At 46.3% G+C, this 23,826-nt stretch overlaps 1 protein-coding gene across 1 annotated transcript in view; it reads left to right on the forward strand.

The window, feature by feature from the left end:
• Positions 1 to 16,344, forward strand: part of LOC309527609 (uncharacterized protein) — a gene marked incomplete at its 5' end in the record, with an annotated part of 30,142 nt that extends 13,798 nt beyond the window's left edge. Inside the window, 9 exons of the mRNA XM_082214427.1 lie at positions 3,304 to 3,389; positions 3,559 to 3,719; positions 3,918 to 3,962; positions 4,850 to 4,959; positions 7,504 to 7,673; positions 8,753 to 8,913; positions 10,529 to 10,739; positions 12,834 to 13,001; positions 16,005 to 16,344. Of these exons, the coding sequence (XP_082070553.1) occupies positions 3,304 to 3,389; positions 3,559 to 3,719; positions 3,918 to 3,962; positions 4,850 to 4,959; positions 7,504 to 7,673; positions 8,753 to 8,913; positions 10,529 to 10,739; positions 12,834 to 13,001; positions 16,005 to 16,264 (1,372 nt within the window). The 3' untranslated portion in view covers positions 16,265 to 16,344. The remainder of the gene's footprint in view (positions 1 to 3,303; positions 3,390 to 3,558; positions 3,720 to 3,917; positions 3,963 to 4,849; positions 4,960 to 7,503; positions 7,674 to 8,752; positions 8,914 to 10,528; positions 10,740 to 12,833; positions 13,002 to 16,004) is intronic.
• Between the last annotated feature and the right edge of the window lie 7,482 nt (positions 16,345 to 23,826).

A 23,826-nucleotide genomic window follows, 5' to 3' on the forward strand; every position in this document is an offset into this window, starting at 1 on the left:
GTGGTACCTCAGGTTAAGAACTTAATTCGTTCTGGAGGTCTGTTCTTAACCTGAAACTGTTCTTAACCTGAGGTACCACTTTAGCTAATGGGGCCTCCTGCTGCTGCTGCGCCGCCGGAGCACGATTTCTGTTCTCATCCTGAAGCAAAGTTCTTAACCCGAGGTACTATTTCTGGGTTAGCTGAGTCTGTAACCTGAAGCATATGTAACCTGAAGTGTATGTAACCTGAGGTACCACTGTAGTTCTGGAGGTCCGTTCTTAACCTGAAACTGTTATTAACCTGAGGTACGACTTTAACTAATGGGGCCTCCCGCTGCAACCTGAAGCGTCTGTAACCTGAGGACCACTGTACATGCAACTGGAGAAGGCTGATGGCCGAGAAGGCCAACCATTGACAGGAAGCTGAGTGAGGAGCCCCACTCCACACTTGCCCTCTTCCACCCACTGGCGGAGGAAGAGAGGGGAGAGGGGATGGCGCACACACACACACACACCGTGCTGAGCGCCACACCCCCACAGGTGATGTGCCACGTCCCCAGGATGCGCACCAGCCACGCCACACCTGCTCTCCACCCCCCGTGCTGGAGCATGAAGCTCTGCCACTGCTTCCACCCACTCAACATTCAGGGGACTGGCCCCTTGCCCCCAGATACTGAGGGGCCAAAGACCCCCTCAGCCCCCTGCGGTTGGTGCATCTGGTGAGTACGGTATGAGAATACCACTGGAAAAGGCAAAGAAGCAGCTTGCAAATTCCATGTAATTGAACAGGATGTAACCATACAAAGGAACTTCTCTGATCCCTTCAAATTGAGGCCGCTGCTTTGAAGCAATTAACATTAAGTAACCCATCACAGACATCTGTCCAGTACAGCATTTTGGCTATGTTCCTTCTTCTCCATTATCTGCCACCCTGAAAGCCCCAGGGATCCATTTTCAATATGCCTATGAAATGTGCAGTTGTCTTTCAATAACCGCAGCATCAGAAGAGATCTTCAACTTTCCATTAAGGAGATGGGTCCTTGCCACTGTCTTCAGTTGTTGGCTTTTTCCTAATCATCCCCCACCCACCCCAAGTTTAGTTTTATTGGAAAGTGAACCAATAAAAATAGGTGGAGCAGAAAGGGCAGAAGCTGCTCGCCTTACAGATCACTCTTCTTTCCCTGAAATGAAACTGTTGGTTGAGAATTGAGGTCAAAGGACTTAGGGTGCTTCCAGACTGTCGCTCTTTTTCCAGTGGGGGTCAATCACATATGGGGAAATTCAGGTTGTGCACTTAAAAACACAATAAGATCCTGAAAGATCAGGCCAATTGCCCATCTGATAACATTCTGTTCTCACAGGGGCCAGCCAGGCGCCTGTCGAAAAATTGCAAGTATAACAACAACAACAACAACAACAACAACAACAACTACAATCTGAGCACCCCTCCTGTGGTTTCAAACAACTGGTATTCAGAAACATTACATCCTCCGGGGTGTATATGGTGTTAGAGGAGGGGTGATACCTCTGCTGGGGGACATGTTGTGTGCCTTCTGGGGTAGTTTGGCCACCTTTGATCACCACCCTGAACTCAGCTCTCACCTGTGGCTCCTAGAAGCTGTCAGCATGTGACACCCCAGAAATGGCTTCAACTGGTTGGCTAAACCACGTGAGGGTAGCCAATGGGTCTCAAACCCATTGGTGAGTCAGGGACTTCCCCTGCATGTGAAGATATATTCTGGTGAGTTGAGCAGACAAGACCAAGAGTGGTTCCATTGGTCAAGAAGGCGGTTTCTGCATGTGCTGTAGGGGGAAGTGAGGGGCGGATGAGGCTCATCAATCTGGGAAGGCAGCCCATCTAGGAGTAGGAAAACTCTGATCCCAAACCTCCACTGCTTTGCTCATTCAAGAGAAAGGCTTCGAAAGTAAACCTGGAGGAAAAATCTGTACCCACTGCCTTGAGGGACTATCTTTGGGAGAAGAGAAGGCTAAAGAGTAAACCCTACACAAATCTGGAGTGGAGTCCCTAAGGCGGTTGGATGGCGCATTGTAAACCTCCTTCCAGCAACTCCTGCAGCCAAGCTGGTGCCAAACATATTGATCTGCTTTCCTTTGGACCACATCAGTGAGGCTGAGAGTGGGGTCATGTCATCTGGGCAGCCCAGGACTCCCATACACACTGCCCAGGTTTGCGCCCAGGGAGGCCACTTTGGTGCTGCTAATGCAGTAAAAACAACACAGGAGGCAGCAGTTATGAGTTACTGGTCTCTGCGGCCACAGCAGGCGCTGTGATTCTCAAGTGATTTTACTTCACCCACGAATGTGCACTCCATTACCTCTCAGTGGAGTCCAACAACTGCCTCCAACCATGGAGGCAGAACTTTAGATTGGGTTAGATGGTCTTGTACAACAGACCCCCCTCTCCAAAAGGCCAGACTTTTTGCAATAAGGATAGGGAACAGAGAAACGCACTGGAAAGTATGGGATAGAGCTCGCTTTGACGCAACGTCATCTAACCTCCATGCCAACAGATCAGAATGAATGCTCATTAAACAGCCAACATGGTCTAACCACCCAGAAAATAGATCAGGGTGAATGCTCAAAAAATAGGATGTTGGGAACCGCCTCAATAATGGAAAACAAGTGGGACCAACAGCTCACATTGCCCTGTGAAATGCTGCTCTTCAGAACTGGAAATACTCTGTTCCCTCAGTACAGTGGTACCTCGGGTTACAGATGCTTCAGGTTACAGACGCTTCAGGTTACAGACTCGGCTAACCCAGAAATAGTACCTCGGGTTAAGAACTTTGCTTCAGGATGAGAACAGAAATCGCACAACGGTGGCACGGAGGCCGCAGGAGGCCCCATTAGCTAAAGTGGTACCTCAGGTTAAGAACAGTTTCAGGTTAAGAACAGACCTCCAGAACGAATTAAGTTCTTAACCCAAGGTACCACTGTATTACATCCAGCGTTCTCTGCTCACTGAACACACTCAGTCCTCATTGGGCTGGTGCCTTCCTCTTGGGCATGGGTGGCACACTTTTGGTTCCCTAAGCAATGGCCCTCATAAAAACTTTAGGGAAGTTTTTAACATTTGATGTTTCATCGTGTTATCAATATTCTGTTGGGAGCCGCCCAGAGTGGCTACCTTGGTGTGAGAAAAGTGCTCTTCCTGTTTACAGGAAATAAAGTATTAATAATTTCAAAGAAGCTCGCTCCCAAGAGGGCTTTCCTGCGAGACTTTGACCAAAGTTTATAGTGTGCACTTCATCCCTGCAAGGTTTAAAATTCATTGATGCCTCCTCATTCGGCTCCTTGCACAGCCTCCGCAGTCTGTTGCCATCTCTCAGGTGCAGAAGAAGAATGTGGAAATCATTTGTCTGTTGTGCCCTTTTTGCTCTGTTCCCAGGTAAGACTCTCTTTCCTATGATGACGGTCCAAGGGATGAATTAGTGTCTGAATTAGGAACAGTGATTTTGCTCTCATATGTTGCCATCCGTAATAGGCAGTTAGTGAGAAAGGCTGTTCCTGGTTTGAGTGGTGGTTAGGAATAAGAAAACTTTTCATTCCATTTGCAGTAGGAATTGCCTTCACATGGAACTGTTCACATCACAGTGTGGTTGAATATCTGAATATTTCTAATGACAACAAGCTCCTCCTGTATACCAGACCCAAGAAGGACTGGAGAGAACCTTTGACTGTCAAGTTGGATTTTACTCTTGTCTCTATCCTGGCAGTGGTAAGACGGCAAAATCTCCGGCAAGCTTCATACTTCAAACAAGCAAGGAGGAGGGAATTTTATAATTTGGGGGTGATCCAGACAAAGTGAAGCATTTTAATGTTCCACTGATTTCAAGTTAAAGAGTTAAGCCCGTCAATTTCGGAAGGTGCATCACTGTGGGTGGGTTGTGCCCCTTCTGTTTTTGTTTCTTTACAGGTAGAGAAGTTGCAAGTGATTACAACTTACTTCTGGCTGTTTGTGGTAAGGCTCTCCTTTTTTATCATATTGTACTAGCCCATGGTTTGTCCAGCTGAGCTTGAATCTTGGTAAGGAAAAGGAATGGGGCTGAGTGCTTCCCATTTCCAAGAAATGGACCAGTTGCCTGACCTAGAAAGGGTCTCACTCCTTTTGGAGGAGCAATCTTAGGGTCTCCTGGATCCAATTTTGTTGCTGAAGGCCCAGATGAATATTGTGTCTAGGATAACCTTTTGCCAACTTGAGCTGGTACAGCAGCTATGGCCATTCCTGGACCGAGATAGCTTGACCCATAGCAGACCCATAACTTCACAACTGAATGACTGCAATGCACTCTTTGTGGGGCTCCCCTGATGGTTGGTCTGGAAACTGCAGGTAGTGCAGAACGGTGCAGCACGATTGCTAACACGAGTGAAATCCTGGACCACATTATACTTCTGCTTCAAGATCTGCAGTAGCCGCCGGATTGCTGAGTGGGCCAAATTCAACATTTTACTATTAGTATATAAAGCCATTAAGAATTTGGAAACTATTTACTTGAGAGAGCACCTTGACCCATACATACCTATTTGACCACTTTGATCTGCAGAACTTGCACAGTTACAAATGCTATATTATGTTTGTTCCACATTTGTGAGAAGTCAGTATTTCAATGTGACAGCAAGCACCTTCATTATACTGATTTAGCTGCCTACTAAAACATTTTTATTTCTACAAGCGTATTTGCACATATCTTTTACTTGATTGCTGGGTTTTTTAATGCTGATCTTCTCTGGCTGTTATTAATAGTCATTGCTTTATGTTCACTGCTCAGAGATTTTATCAATTCTCCTAAATAAGCAAACAGAGATGTTGCACACTAATCTTTTTGCTCACTCAACTCTGTGATGTAGAAATGGAGAAATGACTTTGTGTCATGGAATTCCTCTGACTTCTGTGGCATTACCCATCTCACTCTCCCAGCGGATAAATTCTGGATCCCTGAAATCTCTATAGAAGAACAGTAAGGATCATTTATTCCATTGGCAACTTATTTAAAGCAATGCTTATGTTGATTTCTCCCCTTCCCTCCCCAAAAAGCTTTAGCAGCTCCAACCTTCTGAATACTAAATAAGTGTTGTTTGCAGATGAAATGATGGTTTAAGCCTTGGGAAACACCCACAAATAGTTAGATGAAGTTAGATAATCTAAAATTCGTGCTAGAGAGTAAACAAATGGCTCTATTGGTGGTAGCAATGGTGATAAGTTAATTAGACTTGTTAGTTACTAGTTACCCAAAGGTCTCCAAGTGACTTGCAACACATTTGAAAACATTAAAATAAATACATTATATCAGAGATTTTCAACCTTTTTGAGTCCACAGCTCCCTTAACCAACTACGTTCTTTCTGTGGCACCCCTGTGGGGCTCAGGAGCCCAGTTATGTCACACTTTGCCTGCAGAGCTGGCAGCCCCTCATCCCTTTTCAAACACCCTCCCTTGTGGAGTGTTCCTTCAGCCTCTTCTCACCTCTCCTTGGGAGTCCTCCGGGCAGCTGATCTCTGAGCTGCCCCCCACCCCACCCCAAAGAGAGGTGCCTCTTTGCTCTCTGTGCTTCTCCCACCCACCCACCACTGACCTGCTTATGCTTTTGTTGATGAAGAGAAAGGGAGTACATCGCAAGTGAGTCTCAGCTGCCATTTTGCACAGTACAAGCGCTGCTCCCTGCACTGAGCCACCTTCATGGGTGACTTGAGCTTGCAGTCTCCCTTTTCAATTCTTGAGGGAGTAGCAGTGTTAAAACTGTTGCCCTTGGACTAATCCATAAGGAAATGGCAGGAGGGAGAGGGAGAGACAGTCAGGCTGTGATTGGCAGGGAGGGAACTTAACCCATTCCTCTTGTGCAGTGTATTTTCAACACAAAAATAACCTCTCTTCAGATTTCAGCCTCAATGCATGACTGTTAGGGGTGCTGCTGACAGGGGGGAAGATGTGGCAGGCAACAGGGGGCCAGGACTCCACCCTGGGACTGTTATGTTGTAGGCAAGAATTACATGCCCTAAATTTACTATAGAAGTATTTAACTGGAGGTTACTACAAAGACTAGCTGATAGGATGAGATGAGGGGAATACTGTTGGGATCATAGGCGCCGACTCCATGGGGCTTGAGGGGGCTCGAGCCCCCTCAAAAAAATTTTTGGGGGGGCTCAGCCCCCCCAATAATCTCGGGCGGGCGCCCTTCCAGCAGAGCGCCGCTGCCGTCCCCCGCCTCCTCCTCACCTGCTCCTTCGCCAGCCAGCCAGCCGCGCGCCCTAATCGGAGGCACTGCCGGAAATCCCGCGAGAACAGGGGAATCCCGACTGGCCACACCTCCCAGCCAGCCAATCGGCTGGCTGGGGGGCGTGGCTTGCCCTATTTAGGGCCGGAGCCACTTTATTTGCATATTCATGAGCTTATTTATTATTCATGAGCTTTCCCGGGCCCCCCCAATATTTTTTCTAAGTCCGCGTCCCTGGTTGGGATACTGCCATGGAGACAAAAGCCATCATGCCCCATGCCGTCTCCGGACGATCCAGCGATCTCTCGTAGAAACGCAGTATCAGTTAATTAGCGACATGAGCCCCAGAAATAGCTTCCCACATTCCAGAGCTCTTGCTCTATCAGCAGAGTTCGCACAGCAAAAGATGCACGCAGGAGAGCATTATTTACAATTTTATTCAGCGTTGGTCAGAACAAAGAAAACATGACTGCCTGCATTGATGTCTCAGGCACAGAGAGAGAAACGAAAGCATAGACACAACAGAAACATCCTGTGAACAGGAAATACGCAGGCTGTGACACAAACATCCTGCTCCCTTTTTAAGGTGGAACGGAAATATCCTAACACACACACACACACACACACACACATATATATATATATATATATATATATATATATATATATATATATATTCCAGAACTGCCTGCCTTAACTTCACATTTTCAGTTCCTTGTTAATACTGTTTATGTTACGAGCACCTTATAAATTACTGTGCAACCTACTTGTAATATGCTTTAAATATTGCAGTCTTTAGGATTGAGGTCTCCTCCAGACTGGTGTTTTTTGCAGGTGTATTCTGTAACGTGTTATTAACATAATAATAGTGCCTCAGCGGTGGATTTCTATTCAACTGTCCACACATCTCTCAGCGTTATTGGTTGTTCTGTGATTTCCCCCCAATATTATTGCACTATTGCCGTCTGGAGGGGCACTCTTTTGCTATAGCGTAAGGAAACCAAGACAAAACAAAAAAGGAACATCTAATGGTGCAAAAAGTCGCAGGATTCCAGCGGGAAGCCACAGGACATGCACTGATTAGAAATAAAGCAGCCCAGGAACTTTTGCATGTGCAAATAGTATTAAAAACATATAACCAACCCAATACCAAATAATCAAAAATGCAGAGAGAGAGAAAAGGACAATAGGATGGCGAGGGCAGGGAAAGCTGTGAAAGGGTTACCTGAACTAAAACAAGCGATTCCAAGCCTGTTGCTTCATCTCTTGGTCCTTAATGGCAATGTTTCAGGGCCAATGAAGAGAAGTCCAGAACCAGCCCATTCCTTCGCGTTTCTTCCAGTGGAGACATGATGCAGCACCAGGCTTTTCACCTGACATCATCTTGCAGTCTGCACATCTTCACCTTTCCTTTTGATAAGCAGGCTTGCAACATAACTGTGCTCTCCCCCATGCATTCAGGTAAGCCGTAAACAGCATATTATTCTCTCGAGTATGATTGCTGCTTGACACTGGCGCCAACTTGAACAAAATATTGGGGGGCGCCCCCACCCCCACCAGCACAGCCTCCCAAACAAACGTTGCTTCCCCTTGACGCCACCTGTTTTGATGACAGGTGCAAAAGAAAAGGGGGAGGGGAAAGTAAGACACCACACCATGGTTGAGGGGAGGGGTTTTGTTGCACAGTAGCCCCTAATCTGCTTTAATTGCACAATCAGAATTTGCTGGTATGAAAATTGATCCCACCCACAAAATGGCAGAAGTCTGGAAGTGGCCATGGTAGGAGCACGTGTTAGCCCGTAAGGGCACAAGAAGAGTCCTAATGGGTCTGACCAAAGGCCTAACTGGCCCAGAATCCCATTTCCCACAGTATCCAATCAGATGCTGAAGGGAAGCCTGTAAGCAGGACATGAGGAAACAGCACTAAGCAACCAGCATGGCTTTTCCTGTCCTCATTGCAGTTCTATTATACAGTGGTACCTCAGGTTACAGATGCTTCAGGTTACAGATGCTTCAGGTTACAGACTCTCCTAACCCAGAAATAGTACCTTGGGTTAAGAACTTTGCTTCAGGATGAGAACAGAAATCGTGCAGCAGCGGCGTGGCAGCAGCGGGAGGCCCCATTAGCTAAAGTGGTACCTCAGGTTAAGAACAGTTTCAGGTTAAGAACGGACCTCCAGAATGAATTAACTTCTTAACCCGAGGTACCACTGTACAACACACACACACACTGCTGTTAGCAACCGAGGAAAACATATAAGTCATTGGGGTTTCTTAGGCACCTGCAACATTTCCTGCCAAAAAAGGAGGGGAATGTAATTTACCACATATAGTACCAGAAAATAGGAACTGTCCCTGATAAATATGAAGAGTTGGCGAATATGAGTTAGCATTGCTGAATTATTACTATATCGCGCAAAGCATTTAAAGAGTTTAGGTCTCCTTTGTTTGGATGGTGGAGCGGGGAGGTTATGTAGAGGCTACAAGGAAAACAGAACCCCATCTTAAGCTGCTGTCCCTTTGTTTTTTTCTCGCTCCAGATAAGGAAGTGAAAATGTCGGACAAAACGTTTTCCACTAAATTGGATGCCAAAGATCGCAACCTATACTTAACCAACGGGGAGTGGAAGTACAACAACATCATTGTTTCCCGTGATACCATGACTGGTCTTGAGATGAACTATAGTACGGTGACTTACCAGGTATATAAGACTGATGAGTTGCTCATCAGGGCTTTGACTTCCATTGTTTAACAGGAAACATTCTGCAGATTGCATTGTTTCAATGAAATTTTGTTGTCGCTACGGAGGATTCTTCTTCAAGAAATACCGTTAAGTCACTGGTGGTCACAACATGTGGCATAACAGACCAGAAACAGAATACTGATCGCCTCGGGGACTCACTACCCCCAATTATGTATTACCCATTTCATTTTAGATCCTATGGAAGAGACAGGTTGCGAAGTAAAATAATACCCTCCAATTTTCCAAAGGTGGTCCCAGAATTACGAAAGCCATCCCAGCTTCTGATTTGATCCCAGAATGTCTCTATTCCCCTGCCAGCACTGCCAGCACCGAGCTTGGGGGGAGAGGGGAGAATGTTCCAAGTGACAATTCTGGTGGCAGTGGTGGCTGTGAGGGAGCCTCCCATTGCCTCTCTATAGCCACTGCTGCTGGCCTCCTCCTTTGGGCAGCTCATAGTAGCTCCTGGAGAGCAGGTGAGGAGAAGAGGCTCAGTGTGGTGTAGTGGTTACGAACTGTAGACTCGTAATCTGGTGAACTGGGTTCGCTTCCCCGCTCCTCCAGATGCAGCTGCTGGGTGACCTTGAGCTAGTCACACTTCTTTGAAGTCTCTCAGCCCCACTCACCTCACAGAGTGTTGTGGGGGAGGAAGGGAAAGGAGATTTGTTAGCTGCTTTGAGACTCCTTCAGGTAGTGATAAAGTGGCATATCAAATCCAAAGTCTTCTTCTTCTTCTTCTTCTTCAGCCCCATATGACATATCAGCTGTGAGGGGCAGGCAAAGGACAGGGCTGCCCTGGGTGGGCAGATAGGCAGAGCAGAACACAAGGAATCTTGATTATTATTTTTTAATGCTTTGTGTCCATGCCCCTTTCTAAAATTTATTTATTGCTGTTTTTCTTTTGCTAAATCTACCAAAGAATAAAATAAAATAAAATTGGGATTACAGAATATTCTCTGCAGGGTGGGGGGGGGTCTGTGTGCTGTGTCCCTTTTGTGTAGTGGTGGCACTTGCCCTCCTTCTGACAGGAAATGCTCTGCGGGGGGACACCACAAAATGGGGTGTCGAGGAGGGTAAATTGGGGGGAATGAGAAATGACCCTATTTTCATCTGAGTAATGTTGGAGGGTATGAGTAAAATGCCTATCAGATTCCTGGCCCACAGTCTGGAGAAGGGAATGGCCTTTATTCTAAGAAAGCATGGGATTTCTTGGATGTTTATAAGCTGGGCTTCCTTAATAAGAAGATGGTGTTGTTATGCAGAGGTGTTCTTTGTGCAGGAAGTGGGGAGGTGGCTGAGCACACAACCTGAAACATGACTCAGCATCTTCTGCAATGCATGATAGATCCTTGACAGAAAAGTCAATGCAGAAGGATTGTCTGAAGGAGAAAGTTGGAAGAGCCCCTAGCCTCAGTGACCCACTGGAACACCTGTTTCGGTTCAATGGGAGGGGGGGATAAACAACCCCTAGCTGTCAAGTTTTGAAATTTAGGGGATGGCTCCTTGTTGCAATCAAATCCCACTTGCGTTTGTTGCTGTCTTCAAGCAGTTTGATGTGTTTTTAATCTCTCAACAGATTTTTATGCAGAGGCGTCCTATTCTATATGTGCTGAATCTGATCATCCCAACCGCTGTTCTCTTCTTCCTGGATATGGCTGTTTCCTTCACTTCTGCCAGTGATTCAGAAAAGATCAGCGTCAAGATCACATTGATCCTAGAAGTCTCTTTTTTGTCACTAATTCTAAATAGTATTCTGCCAGCATCCTCAGATGACCCCCCTATAATAGGTAAGCAACAGTAATTTCAAGTGGACGTATAATCAACTCGTGCTGCCAGGAAACAAAGTATATTATATATGAGCTATATTATAGAATACTCTCTTGTCCAGAGGAACCTTCACAGCGCAATCCTATGCATGTCTACTCAGAAGCAACTACTAAGTTCAGTGGGCTTACTCCCAGATAAATAGGTATAGGATTAAAAGGTAAAGGTAAAGGTACCCCTGCCCGTACAGGCCAGTCTTGACAGGCTCTAGGGTTGTGCGCTCATCTCACTCTATAGGCTGGGAGCCAGCGCTGTCCGCAGGCACTTTCGGGTCACGTGGCCAGCGTGACAAGCTGCATCTGGCGAGCCAGCGCAGCACACGGAACGCCGTTTACCTTCCCACTGGTAAGCGGTCCCTATTTATCTACTTGCACCCGGGGGTGCTTTCAAACTGCTAGGTTGGCAGGCGCTGGGACCGAACGATGGGAGTGCACCCCACCGCGGGGATTCGACCCGCCGACCATGCGATCAGCAAGTCTTAGGCGCTGAGGTTTTACCCACAGCGCCACCCGCGGATTACAACCTCGGATATCCTTCTAGCAAAACTTTGCACAAAGCAAATCTAGCTAGAAGACATGGGCTGATTTTTTTGCAATCAGTACTGTGGCTGGGTACACACCAGGGGCACCAGATCCTGGGAGCCGAGCTCTTTTGGGCCCCCTGAATATTTTTGTGGTGGAGTCTACCGTTCGTAGACTCGTAGACTCGTTCTGTGAAAAGGGTGGAGGCGAAGCGCGGAGCAAAATGCAGCATGGTGCCAGTTGCCGGCTCCTTCTCCTCCTGCTGATGCTTTGGAGGGGAAGGAGGGTCAAAGCAGCCTCCCATCAGTGGTGGCACCAGTAGAAGGCAGAGGAGGAGCTATCGGCCACTGAAGCTGTTGGACCGCCATATTTGACTCTACCCCGGCTCCTCCCAACATCCCATGTGTGTAACACTGGCTCTCCAATTGCCCTCGCAAGCGGGCGCCTCTGGTATACACCATGCCTTTAAACCACATTGAAACAAATGCTTTCCTTCTAAGAATTTTAGGCAATGTAAGTTAGCCCTCACTGAGTTACCATTCCCAGCAGCCTTTAGCAAACTACAATGCCCAGAATTCTTTGAAAGAAAGTATGTGCTTTAAATATATAGTATATATACATCCCAAGTGAACTGATCGTGTAAATTAAACAGCGGCTTTTCTTTGCCTAAGTTAGGGTTGTCATATTTCAAGAAGTGAAAATCCGGTTTTAAAGCTTTTTTTTTTTTTTTTTTTGCTTTTTTTCCAGAAATTCACCAAAAAATCAACACTTCTGACACGGGTTGCCATACACTTGGGTTATCCCAGACATTTTAACTGGCTTGCAAAAATTCCGCCCAGACGCCATTTTTGACGAACAAATCCTGTTTATTCCCAGAAAATTCTGAATGTATGGCAGCCCTACCTAAGTGCATTCTTGATTTAAAAGCGTCCTAATAAGAAGGTTCCAACATAAATCAACTTCCTGCTTCTTAATGCTTCTTTGGGTTGTACCCAGCTAAATCACTCTGTGCATGGAGCAGCTTCCGTGAGCACAATGGAACTTGTCCTCCCTCTCCTACCCCTGCCCCAAATCTGCTAATGGGGTTCCTCCTACCCTTATGCCTTGTAGAAATTTCAAATAACCAGATGAAATCACTTTGAGACTGAGACACAAAGGTCTTATTGGAGTGGATCTAGTTACTGGCATGTCTCGGCTGGGAATGCAAGGTTATAGAATGCCACCATCTATTTTTGGGCACTTCCATACTAGGTGTTTAGTGTGGAATAGCCAAGCTGTGTTCATTCACTGTTTTCAGGGCACGCATAGGATGCCATTGTCCAATCACAGTTGCCCTGTATTTCCGCATCTATTCCCCAGCAGCTACATCATGCCCAGTGTGATGTGAACAGAACTTAGGAGGTACAAATAGAAAAAGTGAAATGCTCCTAACACTGTTGGGAAAAGTCAAGAGTCCTTCTACTTGCAGCTTATAATTGAAAAGTAATTCTTTGATAGCGCTAGGAAAGATCCATCTAACATCCTTTCATTTTGCAGCGAAATTTTTCATGGGAGTTTTCCTGCTGATGGTTGTCAGCCTCCTTGAGAATTATGTGACAAGGTCTCTGAAGGAGATGAAACCTCCCCGTTGGTTCCTCAAATGCGAGAGACTCATTTCCTCCAGGAGAAAGAAGAAAACATCTGAAAAATACGTTCCTTATCCTGGTCAGTATTCATAAGAAATTAATACTTTGATTGAACAGCCCCAAACCCATGAATTGCAGCACAGCAGGTCAGTGTTTCATGGCATCCAAGATCAGATCAACCTGTGAATGGTCTGTTTCCTTTGCATTTCTGAGCACAAAACCTGACAACATTTACACACACACACACACTTAAAATTGTACAAGTTGAGAGAGAATAGTGAACAGCAGCCAGCACAGAGAGAGGGAGGGAAGGTGTAAATCATATACAGTGGTACCTCAGGTTACATACTGTCAGGGGTTCAGAGACAGAGGCACAGGTGAGGGAGGAGACGGAGAGCGACGAGGAAGAATCCCAGGACAGTGAGAAAGAGGATGACAATGACTTGAGATCTTCCATGAGTCTCTCAAGTGAATCGGAGGATTCTCAGGAGGGGGCGCCCCTAGTCAGGACAAGGGGGGTCACAGGGGGAACCTGCCAGGAGCAGGGAAGCAGCAGGGAAACCCCGAGCGGGAGTGGGAGATCGGGGCCGGCTTCCCAGCAGGAACGAAGGGAAGAGAGGGGGGTTCCCAGTGTGACACACGGAGCGGAGCAGGAAAGAGACAGGGGAAGGAGATCGGGGGAGAACGTCCTGCCGGAAGAGGCGGAGAGTAGTACAGGGAGTAGTGTAAGTGTCAAAAGGAAGGTCAGGGGTAGCGAGCGCGCGCCAAGTTCAAATGTGGAGGCGCGCGGAAATGGAGAAAGCCCGGAGGAGGAGCCCAGCCCCAAAGCACGAAGGAGGGGGGAGCAGGCATCTGAGGGATCCGCTTCAGGAGAGAGCAGGAGGGAAGGAACCCAGGGGGGCAGAAAGACCCTGCGGAAAAGGAAAGACAGGAAGAGGTGGTCTAGCACAAGCCTCTTAAGCTGGTGTAGAGGCGGGACTGATTCAGAGGGGACTTCAAATGTCTGACGTTAGAGACTAGGGGCTGCGCGCCTCGGTTGTGGAACCAATAATGAACTGCAATAAACATCCTTGTATATAAGAAGAGCTTGGCGTTGGTCTTTTGTGAGCTGAGACCTGAGGCAGCCGCTGACACATACGCTTCAGGTTACATACGCTTCAGGTTACACACTCCGCTAACCCGGAAATAGTGCTTCAGGTTAAGAACTTTGCTTCAGGATGAGAACAGAAATCGCACAGTGGCTGCAGCAGGAGGCCCCATTAGCTAAAGTGGTGCTTTAGGTTAAAAACAGTTTCAGGTTAAGAACGGACCTCCGGAACGAATTAAGTACCACTTTATGCCAAAATATGCAGAAGGGACTCCTGTGTTAGGTCTCAAAGGTTTACAATGACCACTGTGAAGACTGAAGACCCCTGCGACAGACAGCCCATAATTCATTTTTCAAAAAGTAAATGCAAAAGGAGGAGGGGAAAGGGAGGACACATTATGGAAAATTGTTTACTATGGATTTTGAATGTGAGCCCACTATACCCCAGTATCGTTTGCATGTGAAAGTACCTGGAGTATTTCCTGACAGGATGTGCTATTTGTCTAAAGCTATCCGAGCTCAGGCTCGGGTGTCAGCCTAGCATTTATAAATCTGTGGTTTATTTATTTAGGTACACCTCTAAATAAATACCCAGGCCTTTGACACCTGGGATGTGTGTTTTCAAGGCCTGCCCTATCCCTGTGCTTGTAATCTGTTTTGGCTGTTTTTAATTTGGATTTTTAAACTGTTGTAACCTGCGCTGGGACCTGCAGGTGAAGGGTAATACAGGTGGTGCTGATGATGCTGATGCTAGGTTTATGTAAGATTTGGTTGAATGATCCTCAAGGCACCTTATAACAAATTATTGCAAAACACACACTGGACAAATGACCAGAGTCTGCTGCCTTCCAGCTCCACTGTCTGAAATAAAATGTTATTACTTTTAAAATTATTATTATTATTAATTAAATTTATATACTGCCCTTCATTGCAAGATCACAGAATAAAATACAGGATAAAAATACAAGTAAATAATTAAAACAAAACAATAACCCCCCACAGACACATTTAAAACACTACAATTAATATGGGGAGCTTTGGCCCCTTTCTGATACAAACTGCCCTCTCCTGGGGGTACTTTGCAAGGGACAGGGAACTCATTAGAATTATATTCTATGCAGGTTCAGTGCAGTGTGCTCTTTGTCCCAGCCCAAGCCAAGCTCAATGGGCTCAGAGAGAGGAGGAGTTTATAGTGTGTAAAAAAAACCTTTGAAAAACTCATTTTAGAACTTCTAAAAATGACTGATAGAAGGCCAGGGCAACCCTCATTATTACAAGTGATACACAAACCAGGTTTGAGTAGTGGGGAAGAGCCAGAGGTCCCCAGAGCAGAAAATATTAGACAGTTTATTAACAACAACAACAAGAGCAACGTATGTCTGATATGCAGAGTTTAAGAAATGATTGGAATAAAGAATTGGAATGTTCACTATTACCTAGACAGTGGGAAAATGTTGTGGCTTCAGTATTAGATGTATCAGTAGAACTTAAACTAAGACTTATACAACAGAAAATACTATTTGGAATCTATTGAGCTCCCTTACATTTGTATAAGAAAGGACTATCTAATGTAGCTCTTTGTTGGAGACGTAATATGGGCAATATGTCTTGGAAACATATACTTTTACTGTAGAATCCATTTTCACTGTCCGGTTGTGAATTTTGATACAACAGGTATATAGTTTAAGAGCATATTCACCTTTGGAAATCTTAATTTTTTTCCGTTTATAAACAAGACACTATATATAGTCCAGCACTTTCTCCCAAAACTTAGTCAGTTTGGTGCACAGTAAAATATTGCACAGCTGATTCTATATGACACTGGATGTCACCTGTGCAGTGTTTGGTCCTCAAATATCATGGAAAGCCTTATGAAGGCATAAGTTGCCATCTGTTGCTGAGCCATAATGTCATCATCGCCTCTGGCCCAGGACTTCCTGTGATAGAGCTCCAACTTAGCTAAGGATTTGCTACGTGTGCTTCTTTATATTTCAGATGAGCAGAAAGAGCCCTGTGATCACGCCCTGGCAGGCAAAGAAGATGCAGAAGCAGAGGCTTACATCTTTCTCAGAAGTATCTATTCAGAGGTGAAACAGATGAGGGAACAGCTGTTTCCCGAGAAGAACCAAATGGCTACCAATGCAGAATGGAACAGGATCATGGGTATTACTGAGAGCCTGTTTTTCTATGCTCGGCTGATTTTCTCAGTATTGTTTATAGCATACATTATTCTGAAATGGAGGAGTGAAATGTGACCACGTGGTTAGCTGTTACATAATAATTAAAGAAAATGTTATGCATTTATCCCATCTTTTCTTCCAGAAAGTTCAAGGTGGCATATAAGAGATCTGAGAGGAGGTATATGCATCATACATTTTAAAGCACATTCCTTACAAACAAAGAATAATGGAATTGTAGCTTACCTCTCACAAGGTCCACCCTAAAAGCCCAGACATGAAATGGTGCTCGAAGCACCTAATCTGCAACAACCTGCTTTCCAGAAGGCTTGTCCAATTGTATTCCCTTTATATATTCAGTCATTCTATCATTTATTACAATATGAATATTGCACGTCTCTGGTTGCAAAAACATTTGAGGATGAGGATGAGGATGATATGACACCTGACAAACCCAACGTAAAGAAATCCCAAAAACCAAAACAGGCACAGAAGTCTAACCAAAAGCAAACTCTTAAAAATAAGGTTTGCAAGCAGAGCCTCGGTCCTTATAAGGCTTTAGAGGTTTAAAAGCATGACTTATTTATATTAATGCAGTTTAAGAACTACAGAAATCAACTGGCTTCTCTTGATATTCTCTGTATGTAATACACGCACAAACACCCAGACACGGTCAGCACTTTCCTTCTATACTCCCCGCCGAGAAAGAAAGAAAAAAATATCAGCAACTTTCTTCACAGATAACAAACGCCAACCACGAAGGGACTCGAACCCTCAATCTTCTGATCCGAAGTCAGACGCCTTATCCATTAGGCCACGTGGTCATCCATGAGGATGCTCTGCAAGAAATCTTCCTTACCTGGTTCATTTCCTGATTCGGGCATTATGTATAAATGGTCTTGCTGAAAACTGCGGACAAAGTCCGCGGCTTATTTCTACCTAGTGCTTAAACTCTCGAAGGCGGCGACAAACATCCCATAGAACAAAGGCATACATCGGAACATCAGCTTCCAAAATAATATAAAATATAAAATAGGGGCAGGGTGACGAGAGCCTGGCAAACAAGCAAGAAAACCAACCGAAGTGAGTGGGCATGTTTGCATGATGCTCTGATTGAGCTCCCCTCTTGGATCGTGCCCATTCGACACTCCCCTGGGGTGCTCAGTGCGCGCCTTTACGCTGCAAAGCTTTTCCGCGTCTCCGTTACATCCTGCCCGCATCTCCCCTTGCCTCCCAGAATTTAGACGCGCAGCAGCATCAGGAGCACGCATGCACACGACCAGGCAGCCTGGACTCGGCTGAATGAATGCACGTGTGCGATTTTTATCCCGGCAACAGCAAACGGACGTCTCCCTGTCCGGATCATCACGCTTGTTCATCCACATGATGCGGATCGTGAAGTGTTAAGCCAGGGATGGACACATAGGCGCCGACTCCATGGGGCTTGAGGGGGCCCGAGCCCCCTCAAAAATTCGTTTGGGGGGGCTCAGCCCCCCCAATAATCTCGGGCGGCGGTGGGCGCGTCCGCGGCTTTTATAGGGCGCCCGGCGCGCACCAGCTCGATAACGGGCACCGGCGCGGCGGGGGGCGCCGGGCCGGGGGAGGAGGGCGGCCGGCCTGTCTCCTTGGCAACCCCATTGAGCAGCGCCGGCTCCCCCGGGAGGACCATCCCCCCGCGCCGCCGATCGCCAACACCGCCGACGCTGTGGCTGCCCGAGCCCGAGCCTGAGCCCGACCCGGAGCCCGAGCCCGAGCCTGAGCCCGAGCCCGAGCCCGACCCGGAGCCTGAGCCCGAGCCCAAGCCCGTCAGTCAGTCAGTCAGGAAGGAAGGAGAGAGAAATGGGGAGGGAGACGAGGGAGGAAAATTGCGCGCAGTGTGAAGAAAGGAGAAGGGCGAACGAGACGAGCTTCCAACCCAAAAAAGGGCTGGAAGACTGGGAGGATGCAGGATCGGGAAAGAAAGCGACGCCTTCCCCGCCCACGACGTCGCCCGCTTGTCATTGGCAGCGCAGCGGGCGCCCAGAGGGGCTGGGCACTGGCACAGGGCCGCTCCGCAGCCGCGGAGGACAGCTGCGCGGCTAGCAAGGTGTGCCGCGTAGAGCGCGGCCCTTGTGTGGCCCGGTGGCCAGGCAAGCTTGGGCGGGGACCCCCATGCAAATCTAAGACGGGAGAAGAGGGCAGAGCAAAGGGGGTCCCTTCCCCAACCTCCGGCTCTGAGGCTTCCCTGAGCCCCAGAAAAGTGAAAGGATTTTCTCTTCTTCTTTTTTTATAAATATTTTATTAAGGTTTCAAATACAAAGTTAGAAACATACACTGAAGAAAAAAGTAAAAGAACAAGAAAAAGAAAAAAAGAAAAAGAAGAAAAGAAAACCAACCATTCAACACATTTTTTATATAACTAACTGGACTTCCTCGCATCTCCCTTACCCTGCATTCTTTATAATAAAGATATCAGCAAATTATTACCTTGTTTCGTACCTTATTTTGTACTTTTCAAATACTATACCTCTAAATTTAACATACTTTTCATCAGTTACTTATATCTTAAATTAAACATAGTATTACCTTAGATTTTGACCTTTTCTTACTTAAAATATAATTTCCTGTTTCCCAAATCTAATTGCTGAAGCTATAGTTTCCGAATCGTGTAAATTTTTAACATTCATACAACTTATATTGTTTTTGTAAATAGTCCTTAAATTTTTCCCAGTCCTCTTCCGTTGTTTCTTCTCCCAAATCTCGGATTCTGCCAGTCATTTCAGCCAGTTCCATGTAGTCCATCAATTGCGTCTGCCACTCTTCCAGTGTGGGCAAATCTTGTGTCTTCCAATATTTTGCGATAAGTATTCTTGCTGCTGTAGTTGCATACATAAAGAAAGTTCTATCCTTCTTTAACACTTTCTGGCCAACAATGCCCAAGAGGAAGGCCTCTGGTTTCTTGGGAAAGGTATACTTAAATACCTTTTTAAACTCATTATAGATCATTTCCCAGAAGGCCTTCACTTTTGGACAAGTCCACCAGAGGTGAAAGAATGTCCCTTCAGCCTCCTTACATTTCCAACATTTATTATCAGACAGGTGATATATTTTTGCAAGCTTGACTGGGGTCATGTACCACCTATAAATCATTTTCATAATATTTTCCTTCAAGGCATTACATGCCGTGAATTTCATTCCGGTGGTCCATAACCTTTCCCAGTCCTCAAACATGATGTTATACCCAATATCCTGAGCCCATTTTATCATGGCTGATTTGACTGTCTCATCCTGAGTGATTTTCTCTTCAACCTGCCCTCCATCCTCTTGCAGAAAACTCTTTGCCTGCCCTGCCCGTATCTCGTTTTTGCTTTTTAATTCCACACACGCACCCTTCGGACTTCGTGGCAATCGGGCGCGCGGGTGCGTTTCCTAAGAGAGTGAGGACCCCCGCCTCCTCCCCACCTGCTCCCTCGCCAGCCAGCCAGCCGCGCGCCCTAGCCGGAGAGCCCCGGCCGTCCCCGTCGCGCAATCGGCTGGATCTCCCTTCAGCAGGCCGTGCTCACAACTCGGCCCAGGGACCCCCCAGCAGTGGATCTCCGGCCCAGCTGAAGAATCCGGCAACAAGCCCCCTCCTCCCCAATCGCTCCGCCGAAATACGCTCCAAAACCCCCCAGATAGGCCGCCGGCCGCCAAGTCTAGTGGCGCCCTGAGCGAGGGTCTCTCCCCAACACCGCCACCTCGAACTGCGTTCTCCCGGCTACCCGAGCGAACCAGCGGCAGGACCCCGGTATGGGCCCCCCCAATATTTTTTATAAGTCGGCGACCCTGGATGGACAAAAACTTCTCTCCTGGCCAAACACAGCAGGGGGAGGGCAGCACATGGCGGTGGGCGCGGCCAAGGCAGAAACTGGGTGGGCCCACCTTTCTTTCTTCCCTTAATTTATCCATTCTCTCTTCACCCTCACTCATACACACATCCATTCACAGGCATAGCCACACTCTTTCCCTTTAGGTTTTCCCCCCAAAATCATTGGCTCAGGCCATTTGTGGTTATTATATTAGAATATGCAGATTAGGGTGCAATCCTCTGTACACTTACCTGGGACTAAGCTCAATTGTACTTGGTGGTAATTACTTCCAGGTAGATTAAGTTAAAATGTAAAAGACCCCTGACAGTTAAGTCCAGTCGCAAATGACTCTGGAGTTGTGGCGCTCATCTCGCTTTACTGGCCGAGGGAGCTGACGTTTGTCCACAGACAGTAGATTACAGGTAAATTACTTCCACGTATGTGATGGTACTGTCAGTGGGATTTTTCCAAATTGCTTGCCGGTGTATGTTCCACCGAGTAGGGTAAGGAATATGGTGTTGAATCTTTTCCTCTGTGCCTTATTTGTGGCATTCAGCTTGTTTAATATTTTTAAACATGTCAGTCATTACAAGGCAATGCTTCCATTCCCCCTATATTTAGAATTTGTTCTGAAAATGATATCTTTGTGCCTCAGGCCAGACCGTGACTGAAAAGAATGTCATTTATATGTGGTATTAACAACAAAAAATAAAAATGGAGTATTAAATTATAAAACCAAATATCTGGTATTTTAGGTTAGTATCTTCTTTTATCGCTGATAAAGTTTCTATGCCTTTCATAGATTCATGGGCATCAGTAATTCAACAATTGCTATCCTCCTTATCACTACCTCTCCATGCTGGGGAAAAACCTGGCATTGCTACCACTAGTGCATAAACACAGAACTGGAAGGGGGGGCAGGGGTTGCCAAGTCATTTCAGAACTTCCACTGAGAAGATGGCTTATATTTCCTGTCTTTCATCAGGTAAACCCTATTCTCCACAATTTGTAATCCATCAAGCTGAACTCTGCCCACCATCTATAGACTATGCCCTGCTAAGTGCTCTTGATGACCAGAAACATGGCCACCCAACCTGTTTTTCATAGGCAGCAAAAGCAGGATTATCATGTGAATCGATCTGACTAGCATTTGGCTCTGTGACTCATGAGTTGCGTAGCACTGGTCTGATCGCAGTTGCACTGATCAAAGCCACAATATTGCTCTATGGCATTGTTAAGGCTTACAAGACTTTTACAGTGGCAATTTCGCTTATAGGCCAATTTAAAGATTTATACTTTTATAGCAAAAAGTTTTCAAACAGTTCTTATTGGCAAAGGCCACAAATCTCTCAAAGCTACTGCATTGGTGGCTTGCCAGGTGAACAGTATATCCAGAATGCCACTCCTGGAAAACTCTTGATACTTCTGTGTTTTAGCACTACGGTCAAAAATCCACTCAAAGACAGGCTCAGATATATTAGTCTTTGCTACGTTAATTTTTTTAAAAAGCACCCCGGATAAACATTTTGAAGAACCATTCAGAAAGTTTATTGAGAGTACAGTGTGTGTGTATATATATATATATATATATATATATATATATATATATATATATATATATATATATATTTGCTTTCGTAGATTTTCACGGGTACAGGAATGCAGGTTTTGGTGTCTTCGGGTGTCTTCCCGTGTAAGAGTCGGGGTGTCTGTGCGACGTTTCGACGAGGTCTCACTCGTCATCTTCAGGCTGGTGCTTTCGGCTTCTTGTTACTGGCTCTGTTCCAGTAACAAGAAGCCGAAAGCACCAGCCTGAAGATGACGAGTGAGACCTCGTCGAAACGTCGCACAGACACCCCGACTCTTACACGGGAAGACACCCGAAGACACCAAAACCTGCATATATATATATATATATATGCTTTCGTAGATTTTCACGGGTACAGGAATGCAGGTTTTGGTGTCTTCGGGTGTCTTCCTGTGTAAGAGTCGGGGTGTCTGGGCGACGTTTCGACGAGGTCTCACTCGTCATCTTCAGGCTGGTGCTTTCGGCTTCTTGTTACTGGAACAGAGCAGAATCTGGTGTTTGAGTTCCTATAAATACTGTTGAGGGGTGTGGTGTATAGCCTCCAACGTTCTGGGCAGAGAGGAAGTTCCTAGATTAGTGTGCCTTTTCTTCTTTTGTTCCTTAATTACTTGAGGGATATCTTGAGTGATTTCATGAGTGATATTCTGAATACCACTGGGTGGGTCATTAAGTGTAGATTAGTTGCTAAAGCTTTCGTGTCTTGACCTCTTGAGCTTGTGAAGAGTTTTTCTGAGAAGATGGCTGTGCTGCATTTAGTTGTGCTCTGGCTTGGCTTCGTGTATAGGGGCGAGCTGTGATTTTGTGCCTTGTGCCAGCCAGATCTGTGTAGGGATTGCAGGGGGGTGCAGCATCCGGAGGTGCCACTATAGTTTGGCTACTGGATGGAGTCTGTAATATGTCTGTGGAGAGGGTCTGGGTTTGGGTCTGGTGTGGTTGATTGGTGACGGCGTTCTGTGTGCCTCTGGTTCTGGTGTCGGTTTTTGTGGGGAGGGCTAATTTCCAGATGTCTGGCAGGCGGGACGTGTCGTCACGCTTGTTCATGTTGTGAGGGTGTTTCTCTATCTCGATGGCTTCCATGATTATTCTCTTGTGGTGATGTTCCATGTTAAAGAGCAATTTGGAATCTGCAAAATTAATTTCGTGTCCTGTTTCTTTCATGTGTTGGAAAAGAGAGGAAGTTTTTTCTTCTTTTTTGACGGCATTCTTGTGTTCTGCGATACGTGCATTTATTCGTCTGTTTGTTTGTCCAATGTACGTGGCTGGGCAGACTTTGCAGGGTATTTCAACAGTATTTATAGGAACTCAAACACCAGATTCTGCTCTGTTCCAGTAACAAGAAGCCGAAAGCACCAGCCTGAAGATGACGAGTGAGACCTCGTCGAAACGTCGCACAGACACCCCGACTCTTACACGGGAAGACACCCGAAGACACCAAAACCTCCATATATATATATATGCTTTCGTAGATTTTCACGGGTACAGGAATGCAGGTTTTGGTGTCTTCGGGTGTCTTCCCGTGTAAGAGTCGGGGTGTCTGTGCGACGTTTCGACGAGGTCTCACTCGTCATCTTCAGGCTGGTGCTTTCGGCTTCTTGTTACTGGAACAGAGCAGAATCTGGTGTTTGAGTTCCTATAAATACTGTTGAGGGGTGTGGTGTATAGCCTCCAACGTTCTGGGCAGAGAGGAAGTTCCTAGATTAGTCTGCCTTTTCTTCTTTTGTTCCTTAATTACTTGAGGGATATCTTGAGTGATTTCATGAGTGATATTCTGAATACCACTGGGTGGGTCATTAAGTGTAGATTAGTTGCTAAAGCTTTTGTGTCTTGACCTCCTGAGCTTGTGAAGAGTTTTTCTGAGAAGATGGCTGTGCTGCATTTAGTTGTGCTCTGGCTTGGCTTCGTGTATAGGGGCGAGCTGTGGTTTTGTGCCTTGTGCCAGCCAGATCTGTGTAGGGATTGCAGGGGGGTGCAGCATCCGGAGGTGCCACTATAGTTTGGCTACTGGATGGAGTCTGTAATATGTCTGTGGAGAGGGTCTGGGTTTGGGTCTGGTGTGGTTGATTGGTGACGGCGTTCTGTGTGCCTCTGGTTCTGGTGTCGGTTTTTGTGTGGAGGGCTATTTTCCAGATGTCTGGCAGGCGGGACGTGTCGTCACGCTTGTTCATGTTGTGAGGGTGTTTCTCTATCTCGATGGCTTCCATGATTATTCTCTTGTGGTGATGTTC

This window comes from Podarcis vaucheri (genome assembly GCF_965113315.1).
Source record: "Podarcis vaucheri genome assembly, chromosome: 2".
Classification (NCBI taxonomy): Eukaryota; Metazoa; Chordata; class Lepidosauria; order Squamata; family Lacertidae; genus Podarcis; species Podarcis vaucheri.